The 26,563-nt window shown below is 42.9% G+C and overlaps 1 protein-coding gene across 3 annotated transcripts in view; it reads left to right on the top strand.

The window, feature by feature from the left end:
- Nucleotides 1-26,563, top strand: part of LOC310825303 (solute carrier family 23 member 1-like) — a 41,723-nt gene that overhangs the window by 2,979 nt on the left and 12,181 nt on the right. For 2 of the 3 annotated variants that reach the window (XM_083698672.1, XM_083698674.1), the window contains exons 2-7: nt 7,902-7,980; nt 11,307-11,459; nt 13,701-13,858; nt 23,594-23,753; nt 24,914-25,095; nt 26,193-26,313. In XM_083698672.1, coding sequence (XP_083554798.1) covers nt 7,924-7,980; nt 11,307-11,459; nt 13,701-13,858; nt 23,594-23,753; nt 24,914-25,095; nt 26,193-26,313 — 831 coding nt within the window. In that variant the 5' untranslated portion in view covers nt 7,902-7,923. The remainder of the gene's footprint in view (nt 1-7,901; nt 7,981-11,306; nt 11,460-13,700; nt 13,859-23,593; nt 23,754-24,913; nt 25,096-26,192; nt 26,314-26,563) is intronic. The other variant, XM_083698673.1, reaches the window with a different exon arrangement.

Here is a 26,563-nt window from a genome sequence, read left to right as displayed (position 1 = left end):
CGACCTTTCGATCAGCAAGTCCTAGGTGCTGAGGCTTTAACCCACAGCGCCACCTGCGTCCCGGTTCCCAGTTTGGTGTCATCTGCAAATTTGATCAGGATGCCCTTGAGTCCATCATCCAAGTCGTTGATAAAGATGTTGAATAATACCGGGCCCAAGACAGAACCCTGTGGCACCCCACTAGTCACTCTTCTCCAGGATGAAGAGGAACCATTGATGAGCACCCTTTGGTGCTACCAAAAGCAGTGAATGCAGTGTTACTACTTTATTAAAGAAAATATAGTATAAAAAGACCCTGGGCAAATGTCTACAAATGCACCATTCAGGTAGCCAGAAATTTAAGGAAACTGCAGCAACTATTTTATATATTTTATATCATGCTATTTTTAATCTATTCTTTTTATAAATATCCTATAACAGTTCCAATAGGTGTTTTTTTACCTACTTGATCATCTATTGTGATGCTTAGCTCTTTCATTCATTTTCCTATTCCTTTTGTGACCTTTAATTTTCTCTAGAGTTAAATTCCATATGACTAAAGAATCTGTTCTATTCCCTGGATTACTCACTCATCTCTCTATGTGGGGTGAGCACAACTTCACACAGGTGCAAAGTTATCAGTGCATGATTGATTTATGCAATAATATTTAACTTTGGCCTTGTTGCTGACAATAACTAACCTACCTCACAAGGTGTTTGTTCAGATATAATGTAAATGAAGTGGAAGATAAAAATGCAAGGAACTCTGTGTGTCTTCCTAGTACTGAAGATCCTGTTTCTTTTTAGAGCTACAGTGCATCAGACTGATTTAAAATCAAATCAATTCCAGAGTAATTTAAGAACTCTTTGTTTGCATGTAACAGTTGATTTTGAATCTAATGTTGGGTGCACACAAATAAATAACATTTTCTTGGAAGGAAAAGGCAGTCTGCCATGTTTGTGTCTCTCAAGTGAATTACCTTTTATTCCTCTGCAAGAGAATTAATCTAGAGAAGCTGCAAAACTCAAATCTAGTTTATGACAGCCAGCCATGAAGTCTGAATCTGATGGGCCAGAGGCAGGTGGGGTGGCTGTGAAAGGGCTGGAAGAGTCAAGCAAGAACAGTAGACGGTCAACAACAGAAGGTGTAGGCTGAAGATTTATTGTAATGAAAGCATACAAATAATTACAAACAGATTTTATATAGGTATAGTTTTAATTCTATTAAAGTTTAACTGTACTAAATTTTTCAAAATGTTTATAGCCAGTCTTTGTTTTTAGCTGTAAACTGCCTTGAGTCCCAACAGGGAAAAAGGCAGGGTATAAATAAATATATAATAATATATATCAGATTGGACAGATGAGTTGGACTTGTAACAAAATGTTATTTGTGTGGAGTGCTCTTCTTCAGGTTTCTAGCTACTTCATTCTATTCCCTGCCACCCCCCACTGCTGTTTCTTCCTCTCTAATAGTCATTCTGCATTCCATGCAAGCTGAGCATGCTCACTCCTCATGGGGCTGTTTTAGGGATCCTTCCCCTGTTAAATTTAATAATAATAATAATAATAATAATAATAATAATAATAATAATAATAATAATAGTATTTCTGTAAATCTTGCGACCCCCAAGGCTGCTGACATCTTCCTCTTGTGTGTGAATGGTGCCATTTGAATGACATGGCACTGATTTCAGAACACATGGAAACACTTTGGACCAGAGAGACTAGGAAGGCCATGTTAAAGTTCAACCTAATACTTAGCACATATTTGAAGCTGGGCAAGCCTTGTGAAAATCCAATATAGTTATTAGATGAGCACCAGAGCATTATTTTTAGGCAGGGAGAGAGAGTTGGTTGGAAATGTCATCCACACATACAAAACAAAGTATGGTATAAACTTGGCCAGTGCTCACACCTGTGACTGATGTAATAATCTAAAATAGGTTAAAGCTAAAAACTTAATTGTTGCAGGCTGATCCAAATAATGCCCACATATAATGATGTCACCAAGCTAAGGTCTATTTCTCCTTCAGGTGCTGCAAATTATGTCATGTCTTTTCTATCTGAGCTGGGTAATTTTCCTAGAACATTCATAGTTTTAGCCGACCAATATTAGGGGCGAGAGTGTAAGGGCATAGCTAACTCTGTTGAGATGGCTTCATAGTTGAGAAGCTCCTAAAGGAAAAGGGTTCAAATAGTGGGAAAATACAAATGACCTGGCATCAAAAGGCAACCAAATAAGGGGCAATTCACTGGAGACTGTTTCTGTGGAATTGGCAAGGATTTGGAGACATTTTCCTCCTTGTGACAGACAACTCATCAGGTAAGTCTGACTCTGGTGAGCCATCATGGTGAGAGGAGTAAGAAAACAGGATAAAGGCACTAAAGACCACTCTGATGAGGCAGTGGAGATAGGAGTGTAAAACATGGAGTCACTGCTGTGGACGTTATCAAGTTGAGGCAGAATTAACTTCCCAGTTTCAGATGACTATGCCACAGCCCAAATTCAATGTCCTCCAGGCATCTATAGAAACGAAATTCTGTTGATGAAAAGAGCAAAGGCAGCAATGTTAACATTCCTTTTTTTCTTTTGTAGGTGGCAATATTTTATTGTAGCCATTGGGCATTTCTTCCCCTAGTATTTCCTCTCTCATCCTTAACTTGATTTTCTGTCTGTGTGGGAAGGGATAAATCCTGGCCATTAAATCGATGGAAAAGAAGGGGATTCTATATGTTGTGTAACTGGTTTGGGAGGGGTCATCCCATTACAGAAGTTCGACTTCATGCCTCCAGAAGGACACAAAGGTTAATGGGATACTTTAATGTGATACTGATTAATGTGCTTTCAGGTTCAAACATGTTTGCAAGGCACTTAAGAAATCATGAGCGAAATATCAGAGATTAATTCAACCTCTGATGGCTTTACTATATTTGTTTGACCAAAGGGAGAGGAGCATGTTGCACCGGTGAGGCTGTTTTCGGTAGCAGTGAGGATGGAAAAGCTGGAAAGGAAAGGGTGATGTGGGAGAATTGATAGATGCCTCTCAAAGAAGCTCATTAGCTATAGCAAATGGGTAAGAGAGATAATAAGATCGCATAATGTCATATGGATTTGGTTTTCATTTATTGCACTGGTAAATAGAGGTGGGGAGTGCATCTGTCAAAAATGAATAATAAGCTATCTTGAGAGGTCTAGAAATTAGTTAATCGCATGATCCAGGTGGCAACGAGTATCTGAACATGCTCTCTGTATGTTATATAGACAAATGGAAATGAAAAAAAACCTCTATACCAGAGTTATTGCTTGGTTTTGTTATTTTTAAAATTGAAAATCCAAATAAAATATTTAAAAGATATATATTAGGGTGAAAACACTGGTCCAGAAAGCACTCTGACTTCCTGATTCATCTGTCTGGAATAGAATCTGCAATTAACACCAGTCTTGGCCTGGCAAACTACAGAGGAGAATCTTTTAAATTCTAAAATGAACTTCTGGTTCTTCTTCATGTTCTTATCTGATTGTTATTCAGGTTGTCATTATCATCTTGTCTTGGTCATTAAGTTTATTCACCTTACTGGAATAATCATAATGATTTGTCCTGTTCACTGTTTGCACAAGAAATGTTATCTTTGTTATCATTAGTAATGATCTGCTTTTTGTCGTAATTGTGATCATTATGCTACAACATTGTCTGTAAACATCGTTAAACTTTAACTTTTTTTTCGTGACCTATTGGGAAACTAGATCGACTGAGTGTTTAGAGACACACATATAAGCCAGGAAAACAGGGAAGCTGTCAGAGGCCTGAACCCTCACATCTAACTGAAATTCATTTGTGACCATGTTGTTGTTGGCATCTCTCTCTCTCTCTCTCTCTCTCTCTCTCTCTCTCTCTCTCTCTCTCAACAATAGAGTGCGCCTCTGGGGTGAAGTAAACTGCTGTGTTACCAGCACTGAAGTGACCTCCTCGGGGCACAAGCCTGGGGGTCCTGGGCTGCCCAGTTGACAACACCCCTCCCCTTAGCCCAAAGAAAGCAGAGTGATATGTTTGGCACAAGCTTGGCTGCAGGAATTGCTATAAGGAGGCACACAGGGCACCATCCAACTGTCTTATGGAACTGTACTCCAGATTTTTGTATGGTTTACTCCTTAGCCTTTTCTTCTGCCAAAGATATCCTGCAAGATCAGAGTTTTCCTTCTCCTAGATGGGCTACCTTCCTAGGTTGATGAGCCCCATCTGCCCCACACTTCCCTCTATGGCATGTGAAGAAACCAGCTTCTTGACTATTGAACACACTCTTGGTCTCATCGGCGCAATCCACCAGAGCCTGTCTTCACATGCAGAGGAAATCCCTAACTCACCGGGAGTTTCAGACCCAGCGGCTACACTCACCTGGTTTAGCCATTTTCCAGGGTATGGCCGCTGTTGCATGCAGACAGCTTCGAGGAGCCACGGGTAAGGGTTGAATGTAAGGTGGGGACCAAAAGTTTACAAACTACCCCAGAAGGAGCACAACATGTTCCCCACCAGAGGTACTACCGCTGCCCTGACATACAATGACACTGGTTCTAAAACTGCTGTACACTTGTTGTGTGTTAATGTTTGCAATGCTAGGCAGCAGCAAAATGTTTCTACAATTATTTCTGCCACCTGCATCCATGTGGTTTCTTCAGGCTTGAACCACTTCTATAGAAATTATGTAATCATCAGTTCTATAGTTTGTTTTGTGTAATCTGTTGCCCCAGCAAAGTCCATTGTTAGCAAAGGCATGTCTATGACACCCATATTCTCCATCCATCTAGTAGCAGGCAAGGTCCTGCTTCCCCTAGAACCTAGTTAGCACGCACACAAACTGGACAACTTCTCAATCAGACTTGCCAGGCGAACTCTTGTTACTTGAATATTAATTTGAGTAGTTTTGTCAATGGTCAACACCAAGGAGGCTTGCAAGCTGCTTTATTAAGATAGCAGCATCTACACTGCTGTAGTTCTTTTTAGGCTTGTTATATTTGAAAACCAATAAAATGCAGTTTTTAGAAACCTGGAAAGGCTAGAAATGATATCTTAATGCATGTCCAGACTGTTGGTAGACTGGATAATGAGCTTGTGTGGTTTTCAGAAGCTGTCACACTGTTCATTTACGCAAACAGGGCAGAAAATAATATCAGTAACAAAGGTTGGAGCATATGTTCTGAGGTAGCCATTGGTGGAGTTTTGCAACCTGTCTGGCTGGTTCTACTATCAATTGGTTGGTTAAAAGTGCTGGCGCAAAGTTATTGCAGTTCTTGTTGGGTTTCTGCCCCTAGGCAATACCCATTGCTTCATTCAGTTCTCATCATCTATGTCTTTCACATTGTTATTGGATGTTACAATAAACCATGATTGATCACCGGGGGTGGGGAATTTTTTCCTGGCTTTGCAGGCCCGATCCTTCCTTTTGTCCCCACCTCCGTGGGCCAACTTTGACAGGTGGTTGTCCTCCCCACCTGTCAAAGTCCTTGCATAGTGCTTTCCAAGTGCCCAACTGTCAGTAGGTTGCTGGCTGCTTGGGAGTTGTAGCACAAGGGGCTTTGCCATCCCTGTGTTTGACGCTTATCAAGCACTGGCAGATTAGCTATGGCAGCAAAGCTGTTTTCTGCAAGGATTGACTTTGTGATCGAATTATCCATGGGGAAATTGGTTGCATAGCCAACATAGTCGTGTCTCATATCTGCTTTCAGGCATGGGGCAGGTGGGTGTGGCTTTCAAAAATTACCTGGGCTACATCGAACCCATGCCAGGCCAAATTTGGCCCATGGGTCAGAGGTTTCTCACCCCTGTTTATAATGACAGGAGCAAGGCAACCCCACACCCACCACCTTGCATATTGCCCCCCTTCTCTCCTCTCCCCAGTCCTGTGGCAGTACTGTATAGCTGGCCAAGCATACCATAGCCGCGTGATTTTATTTGGCAGTCTTTGGCTATTGGATTGTTAGCTAAATATTGAAACTTCATTCAGACCTAATATTTTGACCCTAATGCTCGAGGAATCTGCAGTACCGAGTATGTGCCATGGTTCTACAAGGCCACAGGAAAATGAAGCAAGTTGTGTTACTGAGTACGGAACTCTGTTTCCTATGAATCTTTGAGAATCTTTTGTTTTCTTGGAGAAGATTAGCTTCCAATCCTCAGAGCTGCAGAGAGACAATTGAAAGTGTTTGGATAATCCCGACTGAAATCTCTGAAGTATGAAAGAGATAGCTGAGTAAGATTTTCAGTCCATCTTGAAAACAGCATGTGGTGTCTTAGGAAGTAGGGCACATTGTTCCAGTGCCTTGCTTCTTGTTGTTTTGATGCACCAAGAAAATGGTTACCTTACCACTAAAATTTGTCACTGAAGGCTAAGTTTCAGCATGAAACACAATGAGTGTCAGGAGTGGCATCTCTCTTAAGCTGGTTAGCTCTTGTGCATGCTCAACCGGAGTCTGAGATAGCATGCCAGGGTTTTCTGAGTAACTATTGCAATAAGTCAGACAGCTCACCTTTCCCCGGTTTGCATTACTGAAATAATAATTGGTGACCAATCGTGATGGGAATGTTCTCAAGCAAACTGTTCTAACCAAAAATTGCATTGTGGAATTCTATGTTGTTTTTAATTGCCTAATTGGCTACACTTCCCACATTCCTAATAACAGATGGATGTTATGGGGGGTGGGTGGTAGAGCCTTCTAGTACCAAGCAACATAAGAGGGGAGCCCTGCTGGAACAGACCAAACACCCATCCGTAATCTCCTCTTTTGCTACACCTTTTACTTCCTTGCCATCAGAATCCAACTGCATTCTAAAACTGATCCGTAATCTAACATTTAAAACATGTATATTGGCTTCCCACTATCAAGCCTTCAAGGTAGGCTCATTATCATTAAACGCTTAAAAACTATATGGATGCATGTGTGTGTGTGTGTGTGTGTGTGTGTGTGTGTGCATGCATGTATATATGTATGTATGTATGTATATTTCTTGTTGTGGGATCCTGTATCTGTGGGGATAGAACGTATGAGAGCAGACTTGCTGGAATTGGTTCCTTTGTCAAGGTAATGGCTTTCGCTAGCTAGTCAAGTACCATGATTTAGCCTATGCAAAGAAATTGCTCTGTGCCACAGACTCAGATGGGTGGGCTCTTCTCCACCCCACTCACCTAGCCGTTACATAGGAGAAGAATAGCCTTGGTCCAGGCTAGAACTAAAGGAGCAAGATCTGTTGGGGTGTCAATTCTGCAAGACCCTCTTTCCTCATCCTATGCTAAGGTTATATTTATGTGTAAATAAAACCATATATCTTCACTGACCTTCATTCCAAAGAAACCAAATCCTGCTTAAGTGTGGAGTCTATCACCTCTTGGAGATTGGGGTGATGTGTAACACACACACACACACGTGTATATATATAATATGTAAAGTTACCAAATAGTTATATTCTTCAGGTGACAGGTATATCTGTATGGTTTTTGAGTTTCATTTCTCTGTTTCACGGTAAACAACTGCGGATGTTTTTTTAAATATTGCTCAGTCTGAAAAAACAAATCTGTTACTCAACACGAAAATATGCATTAATTTAGGAAGGGCACTCAGTAAATTTTAATGAATTATCTGCGATGCCCATGAAAACTGACACACTGCCCTGTGTGTCAGGCAGGGCAATCTCAAAGATCTAGAAACTTAACCATCCTGTGTAATTGAGTGGAAAGAGAGGGAGAGTTATTTCAGCAAGCCAGTGAAAAGGGAAATTCCTTTGCAGTAATTCTCACATGAATGCCTGGAAAAGAATTTGGACTCCTACAAGTCAGGCTCATTCAGCTTCTCTGTTGCTGCTTGTTCAGAGCTTGAAGCATGAAGGTTTTATGGGAAATCTCATCTTCTCTTCTGTCTTGTTTTTTCGAAGAAGGTGCTGAAGAAACCTTGAAATGGAGATGACTCCCTCAAACAAGGACCCAAATGGACTAGACAACCCCATATTTATAGTAAGTTCTATATTTGTATTTTAAATCAGATGCCTGCATAGTGAGCTTGAATAAAACCAAACAACAAGAAAATAAAAATAAAAAAGTGGGGAAAGAGAAAAATGGGTAGAGTAAGCCAGGGGATAGGAACTTGGGGCTTCAGCACCCAACATCCTTGACCGTTGGGCATGCTGGCTAGGTCTCCTGGGAAGTGGAATCTGGGGTAGGGGTGGGCATGGGTTAACACCCCTGGACTTAGCAATGTTAGGCTGTGTTTATAATTGCCAAAACGTATTTATTTCTTGTAAAACTCTTTTCCCCCCTTATGTGTGGTGGAACTATGTTGAATACACTTCTGTTTCTGAGTAAATTGTAACAATTCGCTACTTGTATAGTCCTTTAAATTTGACAAATAAAAGAGAGGAAGAATGGATTATTTTTTATTACATGACAGTTCACTCCCTATCATTTCCTTCTCTGCTTAAAAAAAGATAATCTCTTGCTTTTCTGCTGCTACTCTAGATTAATACAGGCTAGAACAAAGAAATATTGTTAGCATTTTAAAAACTTTAGGATAGTGAACGTTCCTAAAGTTTACGCACTCCTATCCTGCATCATGGTATGCCTTAGGTGGGTTCTGAGGCTGCAATTTTGTTAACGCTTGCTTAGAAGCATGGGCGCAGCCAGGATTTTCGTGGGGGGGGGTACTTTGTTAGAGGGGTATGACTTTTGTTAGGGGGGCCAGAACCAATGTGGTTGGTCAGTTAGTTAAGTATTTCTATAGTTTTACTTGATTGGGGGGGCAGCTGCCTCCCCCCCCCAGCTACGCCTATGCTTAGAAGTAATTCCATTATATTCTCCGGAGCTTACAACTGAGCAAACTTTCATAGAATTAGACTGCACGTCTAGGAGAAAAAAAAGAACACAAATGTGTGTACATGCACAAATACATGGCTAAAGGAGGAATACACCTGCCTGACTACCTTTGTAAACAATGTAGATAATATCTAGCAGCACAGCAGTGAAAAATGTTATGCTTTCATATAGCCTCAAAGAGGGGATCAGCAGGCAGAGCTTGCAAAAGGGTCCAGGATCCATCTCTAGTTAAAGGATCACAGCTGCTAAGAAAGATCTGTTCCAGAGACCCTAGAGAGCCACTACTGGTTAGACAACATGCTAGCTGGACCACTGGAAATTCAGTATTCTTCTTTTGTTCTCTGTGCTTGAGGATACCTTTGCTGTTTAGACTTCCAGGGCTAAATTGCTTTGCCATCAGCAAGTCTGGTAAATCAAGTCCTCGTGCTATTTGGAAAGAGTCCAAGCCACATGCAAATAATTTCATAGCAGAAGTTTGAATGAAAATGCGCAGCTTGTGTTGTATAAATGAATAGTACCAGCAATGTTGTTGTTGTTGTTACACCCTACTAAGGCTCTTTGGATGGTCCGTACATAGGGTTATTTAAAACAACTATTAATTTTTACTATTAGTATCAGCAAGTAGGGACTGCAACAAAATTAAGTGCTCCTGTGTGGGGTTCCAGACAGCATTGCCCCCATCTCAGATGCTTGTAATATTTCCTCCTGTTTTTCTTCTTTCCCTCCCCACTCTAATGACTGATACTCAGCATTTTATTGGCCACTTAAAATGACCAGTTTCCACATGTCTGTTGGGTCCTCTCTCTTTTTGCCACCTTAGTCATCCCTTCTGCCCAGAAGCATTTCTTGTACTTCTGCAAATCTTGGAATTTCTACTGCCTTATTTTCTCAGTGACCCAATTTTGGTTACATAGCTACCTGCACTCAGCACCTGAGTTTCCTATTAGATGGTGTGTTTCTGGACCACCTTCAGCAAATGGAATTCTCAATGGTCTTTCTTTTCCCCCTCATAACAACTAAGTGGAACAGATTGCTAAGCTTCTCTCTTCCTCAAAAAGGGAGCCTGATGATAACAAACTTGAGAGGGATAACTAGGCCAATGTCCAAGCTCGTTCTAGCTTTCAAATCTGCTGCAGATTTTATTAAAGGTAAAGGTAAACGTACCCCTGCCCGTACGGGCCAGTCTTGACAGACTCTGGGGTTGTGCGCCCATCTCACTTAAGAGGCCAGGGGCCAGCGCTGTCCGGAGACACTTCTGGGTCACGTGGCCAGCGTGACAAAGCTGCATCTGGCGAGCCAGAGCTGCACACGGAAACGCCGTTTACCTTCCCGCTGGTAAGCGGTCCCTATTTATCTACTTGCACCCGAAGGTGCTTTCGAACTGCTAGGTTGGCAGGCGCTGGGACCGAACGACGGGAGCGCACCCCGCCGCAGGGATTCGAACCGCCGACCTTTCAATCGGCAAGTCCTAGGCGCTGAGGCTTTAACCCACAGCGCCACCTGCGTCCCAGATTTTATTACTTGCCTCTTATTCTCTTTACGTTGTGTGTCATTGCTGCTTCCAAGTCTCCTCCCTCCTCTCTCCCCCATGACTGACATAGTTACGTGAGAAATAAAAAGTTGTCCTCTTTAGCTAGAGTGAAATCAGCTCAACCTCATTATGTCTTTCCTATTTATGATGCATGTGATACATGTGACAAACCATGCTGCAGAGAAAGAGCAGTGTAAATGAAACATTTGTAGTGTATTATTGTCTTTTTTTAAAAGGAAAGCCAGTAACTTTTCTGAATGAAACTGGAGTGAGCTTGTTTAAGAAGGAACAGATTAGAAAATACAGGGGCAGCTCTGAAGATTTACAATTGAAATAGATTCACAGATAACTTTGTTTTCCCCCTTCCCAACCCATCCACATTTTTTAATACTTTATTAATTTTGCAAAAACAACAACAATCGACACAAACAATCCAAGGTCAATACATATTACAAAAAGAAAAAAAATAGATTCATACATAACAGATTCCATTATGACTTCCGATCACCCCAACATCGTTCCTGAGTTGCTTTTTTCCGACTGCACACTTTCCATTGTCTCTCATAAATTGTCTCTATTGTCTTGGTTGTGTAAAGTTTCCTACTGTCATGCAAGGATTAATCAAGACCTGCCAAAGAATTTAGATGTTTACAATGCTCTTTTAGGTATCCTCTGTAAGTGTCCCATTCTCTATTAAATCTTTGTTCTGTATCATCTCTAATTCTCCCTGTCATTTTTGCTAACTGCGTATTCTGGCATTTTCTCCTGCCAGTCCAAGTCCATTCCATTCCAACCCATCCATATTGAGACAGGTAGCAAGATAGGCACCCAGAGGCCCCAAAGAGGGGCCAGTAACTTTGTAAAACACATTTCAGAGAAGCAAATGCTGGTGCCCTCGGGTTCAAGCCCTAACTGAAATGTTCTCCCTTGGTTCCTGCAGACCGATGATGGAGGGCATTACTGCAACTTCCCTGAAGCTGGTGCCACGGTTCCCGAGTGCGAAGAAAGGCAGAAAGGCAAAGACTCCAGCCGTCTCGCTTACACCGTCACAGATATCCCCCCTTGGTACCTCTGCATCTTCTTGGGAATTCAGGTGAGGATTGGAAGGAAAAGTTAGGTGGAGGGTCTTGTGTGACCAGTTGAACAAAACAATGGCTGAGGTTAATAATAAATTATAACAGATTTAAAGTCAGCCAGTATGTGATAAATAGGCAAAGGAGACACAACATGTGCTTGATTATATTGTAGCAAAAATGCTCTGGGTGGTGTATATATGGGGGTGATTATGTCTCTCAAGGGAGAATTATATCCCTCCAAAGAATTCAGGATTACATATTTGGGGGTAATTCAATTTATTCTTACAACAACCCTGTGAGGCAAGTGAGTCTGTGAGAGAGAGAGAGAGAGAGAGAGAGAGAGAGAGAGAGAGAGAGAGAGAGACTGGTGGCTACTCAGATCACTAGAATTGGTATCAGGGGGTTGGTAATGGTGGCTGGGGAAGCCCAGCCAGATGGGCGGGGAATAAATAATAAATTATTATTATTATAAATTATTATAATGTTGTGTTTGCCAAGGCTCATATCACAGGGTTGCCACACGTCCGGAATTTACTGGACATATCCGGAATATTGCAACCGCAAGCAGTGTCTGGGCAGAAATTGGCTAAATGTCTGGCAAAATTCAGATGTATAGCAGGCAGTGCCATTTTTTTCCAATTTCCCTCAGAGAAAGCTCCAACCTACCGGAAACCTATCTCAGCACAGCCCCTGGTCCTGTTGTTGCTCCCTTTTCTTTACCCTCTGGCCCAGAGGGAGAGTGCTAGGAATCAGTGTTGGCTACTGGTTGGAACTGGGCCCAGAGGCAGACCAAGGGAATGACTGAAGGGAAGAGAGATGCCCATGACAGGTATCTTGCTCAAGGGCCCCATAAAACATGGAGCCAGCACTACAGGTCCAGCTTTATGACTGAATGGGGATTTCAGTCACCCAAGTCTGCCCAGGGCTCTATTGCACAACACCCCACAATGGTTCTGACAACCCTAGTTCAGCCTTTCCTTTTCCACACAGCTTTAGCTTTGTGAGACTTTTGTAATTCCCTCAGCTGTCTTAGGTGCAGACTTGCCTGCTCTTTAAAACTAGAGGTCAACAGGTGTACTGAGAGAACTTTCTCAGGCAGTTTGATACATGAAGCAGCTTCCTCATTCTCATCGGTTCAAAAATCATTTTGTAATAAATATGTATAATCCTATTAGTGGAGTTTTTTAAAAGTCTGTAGCGGGCAGCCTTGAGGTAATGCTCAGATATTGATTTAGTGATAGGGGCATTATGTCAATGAAACTCAGGGCTAAGGTATAAGCTATTACATGTGAGATGAGCAACAGGAATATCAACCATTCTTTTGTTTGTTTGTTGGAGGAGGGAGGCTATTTGTACAGGAGCTATTTTGGTGAGGGAAGGTGTTTTAAAGATTTTCCCCAATTTAATCCTCAAAAGTTGTCACTAGCTTGGGGCAAGGAGTGAGGGGAAGACAGTTACAATGCAAGAACCTGTGTTCCTCTCCTCTGTGTTCATTAGTGGTTTTGGGGACAGATCATGGTAAGGGGAGGGGGAGAGGAAAGATTTAAAAAAATCCTTACTCTGCTGCTGCAGAGCCAGAATATTTTGTTGTTCCCGCAAAGCAGTTTATAGCCTAAATTCTCAGAACCAGACTTGAAAAGAACACTATGTAGAAAACTAATACATATGGAAAATGAATCCAATTTACCTATTCTCCAATAGATCAATTTTGGGTGGATTCTTGTGTGTGAAAGAGCATTCAGTCAATCTGAGCCCTACCTGCAGTCTGAAGCAATACAGTATTGCTTACATTGGAGAAAAGGAACCTTTTCTGGCCAACAGGCCAGATCCTTATCTCTCTACTCCTGCTGTCCAAATTTGACAGAGGCTTGACCTGTCAGTCACCTGATGTCACTTTGACGTCAACTGATGCTGTGGTTTGAAGCCTTGATTGTTGGGACTTTGGAGCATAGCATGGAGTGTTGGGAATGCCTTGCTCCCAAACAATTGGGAGCTCACTTTGAGTATCCAATTGTTCTTTTGAAGCCCCACCCTTACCTACCCCACACATTCTTAAAGCTGGAAAGTATAGACGTCCAGCTACATTAAAGTAATGGGAGCAGAAGCTTCAAAGAGTGGGAGCCAACTTCACCTCTCTTGGGAGGGAGGGAGTTCTGTATTCTGGGTACCACCACAAAAAAGGCCCTGTCTTCTCCGCTATTATACACAACGCTCTTTCTCTTAACTCTTTTCTCTCTCTCTCTCTCTCTGGTTCTTAGCACTACCTCACTGCTCTTGGAGGTCTTGTTGCTATCCCTCTCATCCTGTCCAAATCTCTTTGCTTGGAGCATGATACCCTTACACAGAGTCACCTGATCAGCACCATCTTCTTTGTCTCGGGAATCTGCACCCTTCTTCAAGTCATCTTTGGAGTCAGGTAGGCATGTACCTCTGGGAGTGCAACATTACATTACATTTGCATGTGGCTGAGATGAATGCAGTGTATTATTAGTTAAACTACTAACAGCTCACTAAGAAAGAGAATTTTTTTAACAGTTTGACTGGAAAACCTCACTTAAAGCATAATAAACTCAGCAGCATCTTCTAATTTCAGTGAGCTGGATCAGGATCCTAGGAAGCAGAGGATAAGATAAAAGTGGAGAATGCATATTAGTGTGCAAATATTGCGTGTCCCTCCTTTCATGTTTGCGCAATGGAACAATATAGTCTTACAAACTGGTTTTAGCGACTTCCTTTTGAAATAAGTGAAGCAAAATGATTTAGGAACCAGGAATCTTTTTTTAAAAGCCGCAGTGGGGAGCCTCCAGCTGACAGACCTATTAATTTGGCCTGTGAGGTTGTTTTTCCCCAAACCATGCTGATGGTATATGAAACATCAGGTGTGGGGCATGCAAAAATGCAGCTATAAAGGAACAAATGGGGGCTCAGAATGTGTTCTCAATTGCTATTTGGTACATAGAGCTCACTAACTGACAGCAAGTCCCTTTAATGTTGTCTGTTTGCAGGTACAGTTTAGATTCAAACCACACCTGCAAATGGACATTTTAGAAGAAAAATGTTCATGCACAGTTGTGGTTTAAATCCACACTTTGTCTGTAAGCAGACCAAGTAAAGTTCACTGTTGGCGTCAATCAGCTATCTGATGCTGTCAGGGCGTGGGGGGGGGCCCTCTTCTAACATTGTCACATCAATGTCTGTTGGCTGACAGGTGGGTGTTCTCTTCCACTTGTCAAAGTGGCCTGCAGGGGTGGGCGAGGCCTTGAACCAGTCCACTGGTCAGATTTGGTTCCCCGCCCCTGTATATACAGATAGTAAAATGTAAGTTGGTTTTGTACAAAAATAAAAAAATTTCTTCTCTATAGTTAACTATAAAATTCTGGAGTTAGATTTTGTGGAATGTTATCTGTTTCCAAAATCTTCAGAGACTGTGTTCCATTTTTGTGTGTGGGGGCATTGATATAAAGAAACCAGGAAATTGCTCACTAGCTGACATCTTCTGAGAATGTGTGGAATCTTGTTCTTAATTCATGCAGTGCTGCTGAGTGTTGCATTGTGGAAGCAGCATGCTTTCATCTTTCTAGCAATCATTAAGAGCTGTATCACCAACCTTAAGGAACATTGGAATCATTTGCAGATGATCTTGTAAGCAAGCTGGATGGTATTGACGGTGTGTAGGTTCTTTAGTCACCTCCCATTTCTGGTACTTGTATTCTCCCCATAAGAAGACATAATTAGATCTCTGATCCCATAAAGGCTTGCCTAATGTCTGTGAAATGTTTTATTTGCCTTGATGTTTTAAGCTGACTGTGATGTTTAATTATCGGCCATGCTATTTCTGTTTTTAGCTCTTTAATTGTTGGTGATTATTTTATTCTTTGACCGTTAGCTGCCTTGGGCACTACTCTGCTGCAAAGTAGGAAGGCAGGATATGAATTATTTTGCTAAAGAAATAAATGTATTGGGTGGAATACACAGGTGAGAATTTTTCCAGGAAGTACTTCTCTCTCTAAACCCAGTTTGGACAGATGCTATGGAATTTTGGAACATTGCTTGCTCCTGATGCAAATACTAAAATGGGTTAGGATTGAAAAGAAAAAGCTTGGTTGTATAGTTAGGGAAACAATTTTGCCTCTTACATGTGCAGCAAGACTAGTGTGTGGCATAATATGTTCTAGCTTCTGTGCCACTATTAACACCCTGACAATGGTGGCTGGCTTTATACGCTACCAGGGCCCCAGGTTATGGGTGATCAGTGTACATGATGTCATGATGTTATGCAGGGCCCCCAGTCTTGTAACCTGACTTCTGGTGGCACCAAAAATCAGGTTCTGAGACCTCACAAGACCTCAGAAAGGCCTTGTGATACCTCAGAAGTTGCATGGGGGCCCTGTGGTGTGGGTGCTAAGCACCCACAACAAAAAAATTCTGGGTGCTCAGGCACTCAGAGCCCTCTATAGTTGGTACCCCTGTATGCTACATTTTCTTCTTTTTCTTTCATTATGCGGGAGAAGTTAAACAAGGGGTTGGCAAGATTTACCTCACCTGGGCTGATTCACTCCAGTGGAGATCCCTCCGTGGGCCAGATCGCGAGCACGCATGCCCGCAGTTTCTGGCGTCTGTGCAGATGCAATTTCCGGCGTCTGTGCAGACACGATTTCTGGTGCTGCAGACGTGAGTCTCCGTGCTGCGCTGCACCAGTTTAGTGCAGTGCGCGGGGACTCGCCGAGTGGCCGGCTCGGTTCGGGGGTGGCTTGTGGGCCGGTTAAATGACCCACATAGGCCACTTGTGGCCCATGGGCCTTAGGTTGCCGACCCCTGAGTTAAACCCTGAACAAGTTAACACAGGCAGTATGTATTTAAATAGAACTGACACATGAACTTTCCCACAGTTAGAACAGACAAAAGTTTTTTCAATGTCTCTTCTACATTATTGTCGTACCCCTCTTCCTTCATTATGAGTCGTTTTCCTCCCCTGGCACTGACTAGGGGCGGGGGAGACAAGTGCCAATTCATACCCTTTATGCAGCAATCATATTTGCTGTACATGCACCACTGTTTCTTGCAACAAGTACAAATATACATATCCTTAAAACAGCTGTGTAGCTCAAGCAAAGTGTAGATTTCAATCAGCTGTGGCTCCCTGAAAACCAAGATGGTTACAAACTTCTAAAGAAGTCTATCTATCTATATTCTCTTGTTATGAATTTGTTATGAGAAGGACCAGTGTGCCTCTGGCAGATGCTGTTGTCATGTGATGTGTACATTAATCCTTACTGGGATGTTGGGGTGCAGCTGTGCAAATTCAACACTATTTTTTGCAGGGGGTGGTGGAGGATAATGACCCCGATCCTACAGTCCTGGGAAAAGGAAGCTTGTGTTGCATAGGAAGTTTGCAGGGATTACTGCTGAGTCATGAAAAGAAACAAAATTTGACACGGAGCTCTATAGTGCAGATCAGCTTCGTGAAATGAAGCAGTTCCAGGGTCCAGCTTTGACAAGGGTTCATATGAGCAGCCTTTCCAGACTATCATGAGACTCTCTTGAAAGAATGGCCATGCGCCGTTTTGTATGTGCCTTTGTTCTTCTAAGCCAGCCAGCAGGAGAAGAAGCAAAACAAACCATTATTCAAAGACACGGTGTTTCTTTTCTCAAAAACAAACTCTCAGCACAGGGCACAGATAATCTTTGTTCAGAGTCTACTTCAGAGTTCACCCCCCCCCCCCCGCCCTGCACTCCTGCAACTTCACAATTGCTCTTTTGATTCGGCAGAGGTTGGGCAAATAGCTTTGAGAGCTGCTGAGTTGAATCTCCTAAGACAGCATTCCCCAACCTTTTTGAGGATGAGGACCCCCCTTTTAACCCCAATTTTTTAAAAAAATGTGAACCCCCATGTGCAAAGGCTTTAAGAGATGCTCTTTCAGTTCTGTTTGAGCCTCCAGAGGCACAAATGGGAGCAGTGGCGTAGCGTAGGGGGTGCAGGGGGGGTCGGCCGCACCGGGCGCAACATCTGGGGGTTAGGGTTAGGGGGCGCAAATCCACGGGTTAGGGGGCACAAATTACTTGCCTTGCCCCGGGTGCTGACAACCCACGCTATGCCACTGAATGGGAGGGAGGGGCTGCTTCAAAGAGCACTGTTCAGAAGCAGTCTTTGAAGCAGCCTCCACCTTCAGGAGGCTCAGAGTGCTCTCTTAAAGCCTTTGCAAGTTTTTGCATGTTAGGGTCCACAGAACATTTTGGGGTTCAAAATGTGTTTAACTGATCACATGGTCCCTGAGGTATCCTGCACCCAAGCTGTTAAGAGCCTTGCAAATTAATAAAGAACTACCAACCCAGTCCAGTAGTGTATGGGCAGCCAGTAAAAATATTTTTAGCCTCGTCAACTCTCCATCTGCAGCATATTGCTTGAGCCTCTGAACCAGACCCAAGGGTAGCCCCACGTAGTGTTGTTGGACTCAAATTCCCATCAGTCTCAGCAAACATGACCAATTGTCAGGAATTATGGGAGTTGTAGTGTAACATCTGCACCACATTGTTTACTCCCGCTATATGAGTTGGTCCCAAAAGGTTGAGGTAAGTTTACAGGTGGCTCCTACTTTTAAATAATAATAATAATAATAATAATAATAATAATAATAATAATAGAGCAGTACTGCGAGTACTGTCCTAAAAGCTGTGTTGCCATATCACTGTGTTGTCATATCACTGGGACAAAGGAGCAACTGGATGAAGGGCCACAGTTCATTGGGTAGCTCATGCTTTGGATTGGTAAGGCCACCGTTTCAATCCTGGACATTTCCAGGTAGGGCTGGAGAAAGCCCTGTCTGAAACCCCGGAGAGCTGCCGCATGTCAGCGTGTAGACAATACAGACCTAGATAATTAATTGGTCTGACTCTGTATAAAGCGGCTGCCTTCAGTTCCAGCAGGAGCTGCACTGTGAGTACTGATAAGATCTGGAGGCAAATAGATCTGTCCCTTCTTAAAGGTAAAGGTAAAGGTACCCCTGCCCGTACGGGCCAGTCTTGACAGACTCTGGGGTTGTGCGCCCATCTCACTTAAGAGGCCAGGAGCCAGCGCTGTCCGGAGACACTTCCGGGTCACGTGGCCAGCGTGACATCGCTGCTCTGGTGAGCCAGAGCCGCACACGGAAACGCCGTTTACCTTCCCGCTGGTAAGCGGTCCCTATTTATCTACTTGCACCCGGAGGTGCTTTCGAACTGCTAGGTTGGCAGGCGCTGGGACCGAGCAGCGGGAGCGCACCCCGCCGCAGGGATTCGAACCGCCGACCTTTCGATCGGCAAGTCCTAGGCGCTGAGGCTTTAACCCACAGCGCCACCTGCGTCCCTTCTTGCCTTCTAACAAATCACTTGACATCGTTTCCCAACCTGGGAAACATCGTTTCCCAAGCTTTCTAGATGATGGCTGGGGCTGATGGAGGTCCAAAATATCTGGACGCCACCAAGTTGGAGAATACTACTCTCCAGGCACTGTGGCATCATAGCCCTTGAAGACTTGTGGATCAGTCAGGGATGAAGATTATTCAGGGATGAAGTCAGCTCAGTCCAGATGGTTCTACCCACCCTCAAGCAGAGGCTGCTGCTGCTGCTGTCAGCACTGATATAGTAGGTAGGGTAGGGAGATTATCCTCTCTAGATTTATGAGCTCTTTCTTTGGCAGGCCTAACACTGATGGCTCACTTCATTGGAAAACTAGACAGTTCACTAGACAGCCAAGTAGAAACCTTTTAAATTAGAATTAAGGTCAGGGATGGGGGACCTGTTGCCCTCCAGATGATGTTGGGTTCCATCAGGGATGATAGGAGTTGTAATCTGACAATGTCTGGAGGACCACAAGTTCACCGTCTCTGATTTAGGCACAGTAAATATCGCCAATACTGCAAGGTCACTTCGACCTGGTCTAAAGCTCTTCATTTCAATAGGGATTTTATTGTTTATTTTTTTAAAAAAATTGTATTTATATCCTGGCCTTTCTCCAAGGAGCTGAGATTGGTAGTTCCACACAGTGGTTACTCATTTTAAACTTGTAAGGTAGGTTAAGCTAGGAAATGGTCAGCCAGTGAACTTGATGGCTAAGCTAAGTTACGCCACATATTGGCATTTGTTGTAATTAAAGAAGAAAGAACTCCCAGTTCCAGAAGGTTCTGAAGCCATGATTTACAGCTCTAAAACACACAAAGCAAGGCGCCTTCCTGTTGGCTTCAGTTGTCTTAGCCCACTGACATTTTTTAGACATAATAATGATATCTTTCAATATAATGGAAGGTTACCAATGAAACAGGAGCTTTTAAGGAATCTGTTTCCTCCACACCCAGATCACCTCTAGGAATGCCTCTGATGTAACCTCTGATCTGTGCAAGTAACTCTCTGATACAGGGAGCTCAGGGGCATAATGGATGTAATGAATGCCTCAGGTAGCAATATGCCTGTTACTATTTCCAGAAGAAATTAGTGAGCTGTGGCTCATAAAATAAAATATTAAAACGCCTTTGAAGTCTTGGGTACATACAGTGCAGTAACACTCCTTTATATACTTTGCCGAGGCTTATTTCAGTTGCGATGTCGTTGTGGAAAAGCCCACAGGCACTCCCAGGATGGCAAATATTAAATAACTTACCTCATAGAGCAGTGAAACAGTGGTAAATGACAATTAAGATGAAGGAGAAGAAGGCATGTCTATTTAGTTAATGTGTTTCTGCATTGCTGGATGTGCAGGAAAAGGCAATGTAAATATGGAAGGTGATGATAAAGGATTGTCTTGAAAAATCTGGTCATGCTTAGAGTCACCATGTTTGCCTTGGTCTTAGCTTCTCCTACAAAGTGGAGGATGTACTTTTTGGATGGGATTTCTTTGCAACATCCCAAATACTGGCTGCACTGGGGACGAGTTATTACTGTCCCTGCACACCTATGCAAACACGGGGGCCAAAATACTTTATAGTCTTATAATTCAAATTTACTAGTGAGGTTAATGCTGGGTCTAAGGAAAGGCAAGAAATCGCCAAAACTTTGGATACCACAGATCTCTGCCTCCATTCTTTGCACAAGCTCTTGAACTGTTCCTAGGTTAAAAGCATAGCCAGCGAACCACTGCAACGATTGAGAAACCAAAATAGAGGAAGGTGTGAGAGGGAGCAGCTTATGACACCTGTGTAGCCCTGTTTCATGCTATACTTGGGGAAACGAATCATTGTTCCCCCAAAACAAAATATATTGGCTTGTGACTAGCAGCGGGAAAATGTGATAACTCCCTGTCAAAAGTGCTGCTGTTGGGGAAATATTGGAGTTCAATACTATGTAGGCCAGTAAAATCCAGGCTCCAATTGTGTCAGTTAACAAGACGTTTTATTTAAGTGTCGCAAAGACAGCACGGCAAAACCTCAACCAGCAAGTAGTTGATGGGTGGCACCACCACCACATAGCTGTCAACCGTCCCTTATTTGGCAGGAAAGTCCCTTATCCCAGCGCCGTGTCCAGCTGCTGTCCCTTATTGATGATGTCCCTTAAATTTCCCGGGTTTCAAAGGAAGCAGCTCCTCTGCCGGCCAGGGAGGAGGGAGGCTCCAACTGTGTTGCTTAGCTGCGTTGCTCACCCAATAAGGAGTCTAAGAAGGACTGGGGTAGAGCTTGCATGGCTTGTGCCGATCAAATCAGCGCTTCTCAGCGGAGAGGTGATGGTGGTTTCCTTGCTGCACCCCCTTTGCCGGTTTGCTGTGCTGTGGGAACCACCACATGAGGCTTCGTTTGGCTGCTGGGCATTCTGCCTTTGGCTCGGGAGCTGGTTGACTAAAATCCCTTATTTTGGCTGCTGGTCCCTTATTTTCAAATCTGTAAGTTGACAGCTATGCACCAACATGAAAAAAGCACAATCATTTATACACTTCTAAGCAGAGGGAGGCAAAGCAGCAGTGATGGCCATATATGACAGTACTTCCTTCTACTTGTTTAATCACACGGCATAGCAACCTTCTTATCTTTCCTTTCTTCCTTTGCCCTTAACGGTAAATAGGAGCAATAGCTCCTGTGGTACATGTCGTTCCGGCCTTCTCTCATGATTTCCCTGCAGTCACGGCCGTCACATTCCAACCTTCACTTGCCCAGCCCTCCTCACACACATTTCCAATGTTTAATTTTATGATATCTACAATTCCCATGACACTGTCTTGAAGGGAGACCAGTGGATAAAGAGCAACAGCAATCAGCTGTACAAGTTACCATGCTGTAAGTGGCTAATACAGGAAGACTCCTGTTCTTGCCATACTAAAGATCCGGAAGAAAGAGAAAAGCATGGAACCAGTTTTCTACCTTGGTTTCCAAGGAATTGGCATTTGCATAGAAGAAGGAAGGGAATGCTTGGTCCTTTGTTTGCTAATCATCACTTTTTCTTCTGAAACTTCCTTCCTCAGCTGCTTTTGCAGCCCTGGACACACTATATGTATGTGTTTGAGATGAAGGGTGATACGGGTGAAAGGGGAATTTTTTTAGGGGAAAGCCACTGGTAAGTGAAAGCTTAAGCCCAGGGGTCAGCAAACTTTTTCAGCAGGGGGCCGGTCCACTGTCCCTCAGACCTTGTGGGGGGCCGGACTATATTTTGAAGAAAAAATGAACAAATTCCTATGCCCCACAAATAACCCAGAGATGCATTTTAAATAAAAGGACACATTCTACTCATGTAAAAACATGCTGATTCCAGAACCGTCTGTGGGCCCGATTTAGAAGGTGATTGGGCTGGATCCAGCCCCCGGGCCTTAGTTTGCCTACCCATGGCTTAAACACTGTGCAAATGGCCTTCCCACTAAGGGTGCTTTAAATGGCAGAACTGACTGCCAAGGCTTCACTGCACATGGCTGTTCTTGGGTAACATGTAATCTGCCCCTCATACCGGAGTTTACCCTGACATAAGCAAGTGTAAGTACCTGCAGCCTGTCTGCAAACTCCAAGGCCACCTATAGGGCGGGGCATAAGGGGAGCCTGCAGGTATAATTGCAGCCATTGCTATCTGCAGGAGTACTTTGTGGCACCTGTTTGTGTTGCAATTTTTTTTTATGTGATAATGTATATTCCCTCCCACCCCACTTTTCTGTTGCATTGATGTTTTTTGTTAGGGCATTGATCCTGTTTGTTTCAATACAAATATGATCCTATTGGTTTCAATGCAATATGTAGGAACTGAGCAGCAAAGGAATGTCCTGAGGAGCAGGTAGAGCAGGAGCACCCTCTTCTGAAGAGCTCATGGATTGCATATTTCTTGTTGTTGTCATCTAGGCTGGAGTCCTTATGGACCCCACTTTCTTCCACCTTGCATCATATTTTTCTTTACAGTACAGCCTTTCTATGTTTTTCTTGACTACTATGGAAATCTGGCCTTCTTTTCCTGCTCCTCATTCATTCATTCGTCTCTTTCTCCTTCCCTTTCTCAGTTTCTCTCTAGTAGACAACTGTGGTGTTTGCTGGTGTGATCTTCCTTAGGTAAGGTCAACACACTGGATGAGAGCCAATGATCTATTTGAGAACTGCTTTGGATCTGTGGGCACAGCAGGAATTTTGAGAGAGTGCAGCGGATTCCAGTCACAAAATGGCTGCTGAGGGATGTGTGGCATAACACAAAATGGCACCCATAGGGGACATGGCACAATGCAAAATGACTGCCACATATAAAAATAGAAAGGGCTACAAAATGGCACATGTGTGCCACCCCATCAGCCCTCCCCTCAATCAATGGATAAAAGGTTCCTATATCAGCCATTGCTGCACTCTTTCTTTGCACCTCCTTTCTGCTCAGAAAGGAAGAAAGAGTGGGTGCCCAAAGAAATGTAGGCCTGTTCAATATACAACAGGCTGAGCTAGGACAGGCATTAGCTGAACAAGAAGATGAAACCGTCTTTGGTCCATTATGAATATTTATACTGAATCATTTACAAGGCGCCACTGGCAATACAGGCAGGCACACCGGTGCCTGCAAAGACCATATTGACAAGCCTCTTCCATTTCTATGACAGCAGAGTTAGATAAAGCTCTTCAAATGTTTTCTCTGTGTATTTGTATTTGCATTGTTGTTTAGTCTGTTTTATGTACAAAAAACCTACAAAGTGCAACCCACTCATCAGTGCCATTCTTACCTCCAATCCCGAACACAGGCTACCTATCCTGCAAGGAGGGACTTTTGCCTTCTTAACTCCAACGCTGGCTATGCTCTCTCTCCCCCAATGGAAGTGCCCAGAGTGGACCCAAAATTCCAGCTCATTGGATACTTCTTCTCCAGACTTTGTTGAGACCTGGCAAAAACGAATGCGAGAGGTAACCCACTGGGCATTCCATATATATGTGGGGGAATATCTTGAAGTTTGGTTCTGAATAGTAGGATATCCTACAAGTTTATGTAGCTTCTCCAATAGCTATGGAGAGGGTGATTTCACTTTTGCTTTCAAATCTTCTCTTGATCAGCCACAGGGAGATTATACTTTACTTGCTCTTTGACTGGGTCCATATGTTAGAGGACCAGCGTGGTTTCTATTCCCCATAGTTCCTTTCCATGGTCTTCCAACAGGGCCAGTGCCAAAGGTCAGCATGGTTGGCATCTGCCAGTGGTCCACATCCTAGCAGGACTTGCTGCAGTGAGGAGGTAGATTCATTGAGTTGGGCATGCATGAAGGGTATCTTGCCCAAGGGCCCTCCAAAACCTGGAGATTTCCCTGTTCTCCAGTAATAATTAAAGTCTACAGTACCATGGGAGATGTTGATGACATGATTATGTCTCACATATCTAAAACTAACAAAGATGGCAGCTTAAATATGTAAACATTTTGTTATGGTAGAAATTTTAATGTCACTATTAAAAGCTGATGTGCAGGGAAAGAGTCTACATTAAAATAAAACCAATGGAAAGTAAGAACATAAGAAGAGCCTGCTGGATCAGGCCAATGGTCCATCTATTCCAGCATCCTCTTCTCACAGTGGCTTCCCAGATGCCCACAGAATCCTCCAGCAACTGGTATTTAGCAGCATCACTGCCTCCAACCATGAAGGCAGGAGGAAGATAATCTAAAACTAACTTTTGCAGGAGGGGAATTTGAGGAACTGAAGCAGATAGTGGTGGTGAGAGATGAAGTTATAGGCCTAATACACTGATTAAAACCTGACAAATTGCTGGGTTCAGATAACATCCACCTGAGAACTATCAAAGAACAGAAATGTGCAATTGCTGATCCTCTACTATATGTAACTTGTGTCTCAGATCAGTCTCTGTACTTGAGGACTGGAAAGTAGCAATGCAACATCATTTTTTAAAAAAGATTGGAAAGGGAGCAGTCCTGAAAATTACAAGTCAGTTAGCTTAACACCTGTCCTGGGAAAACTGGTTGGAAGTATTATTAAAGATGCAATAACCAAGCATATTGAAGGACAAAGCTTGCAGAAGTTTATTTGTGAAATGTTTACTTTTTCTTTCTCTGTTTCAGTTGCAGGGTGCAATCATGGTAGCTTCCTGCTTCCAAATCTTTATTGGTTTTTCTGGTCTCATTGGATTTCTGTTGAGGTTCATTGGCCCTTTGACAATTGCCCCAACCATTTCCTTGGTGGCGCTGCCTCTCTTTGTCTCTGCAGGAGAAGAGGCAGGACAACACTGGGGTATAGCAGCCGTGTAAGTTTTACCTCCCTTTAATAGCAAGATGAATGTGATGCAAACAGAGAACATACACCCAGTGCTTTTTTCTGGGGGTATGCAGGGGTACGCATATCCCCAAACATTTTGTGAATCTTTGTACTTTTGTCTATTATTATTATTATTATTATTATTAGGCGGCCATCAGTTAGAGTCCACCCTATCTGTATCAACCAGCAAATGTAAAATAATCCATACCTGGGACGAAGTCACAGTTACTTGGAAACAATGCATCTTTAATGGGCAAAATAATGAAATTCCCAATTTCTGTTGTTAGTTCCATGCCTCGTTTCAGTCACACTCCTATCATGGCATGTGCTTTATGCTCACATGTAGATATATTCTTCAAGGCATTGAATAGGCTTGATCCTCTGATTTTTACAATGAGCTTTTCATCTGTTTCTAAGTGTGGAATACTAATAAGTGCACACTGCTTGGAACAAAGCTGCTTGAATCAACTGTTGTTGTTTTGTTTTGTTTTTTTACCCTGCTTTTCTGTCACAGGACACAAAGTGGCTTACAAGATTTACAAACACAATAAAACTAATGAAACACAACAATGCACAATAATCAGAAAATACAAATGCACGACATACACAACAGCAGATTAACAGTGCAATCCACTGCTTTGCATATCCGCTCAGAACGAAGTAAATTACTGTGAATTAAGTAAGGTCTGCTTGCATGTAAATATTAGGATCCCAGCCTAAAATAGGTATTTTGGAAAACACAAAAATCCAGTCATGAGAACTTGGATATCAGATGCTTGTCTCTGTTTGTAACTTGCACTACCGTGTGTGGAATTTTGTAAGATGATTCAGGACAGTTGGTATCTCAGTAAATGAAGACGATCCCATACAATAGTGTAGAAAAAACAGTGTAATAAACATGGTTGTGAAAAGTCAGTGTAGTAGGAACATTGTGCCCCAATATCTGAATAAGTTCAATGCAAGCATACAAGTGGCACAAATGTTTGTATTTGTTCCTGTATAAATACTCCCTTCAGTTCTGAATCAGGACCTCCAAGTCAACATAAAACATAAACAACTTTTTCTTAACTTTCTTTTCCACCTCAGAACCATATTCTTCATAGTTCTGTTCTCTCAGTACCTGAAAAACGTCCCTGTTCCAGTGCCATCTTACAGCACAAGCAAGAGATGCCATTTCTCCAAGATCTACCTCTTCCAGATTTTCCCTGTGAGTTAACCCCTTTGAACTTTTGGTGACCAGATAGACCACAATAAAACTAAAGCATGCTTCATTTCAGTCACCTAATGAATTGCATTGACTTCCACTTGTTCGTTGGCAATGAAATAAGCCAGCTGTAGAGGAAGATTGCCAATTGTTTCGTGCTGTGTCTTACCAACTTGCCTTTATTTGAGTGGGGATTTGGTGGTTTTTGATATGATTGAGTAGCTATACCACAACTACATTTATTTGATGCTCT

The sequence above is a fragment of the Podarcis gaigeae genome, assembly GCF_964106915.1.
Source record: "Podarcis gaigeae genome assembly, chromosome: 10".
Taxonomy (NCBI): domain Eukaryota; kingdom Metazoa; phylum Chordata; class Lepidosauria; order Squamata; family Lacertidae; genus Podarcis; species Podarcis gaigeae.
The sequence above is the reverse complement of the archived record's forward strand: the minus strand, read 5'-3'. Positions and strand labels throughout refer to the sequence as shown.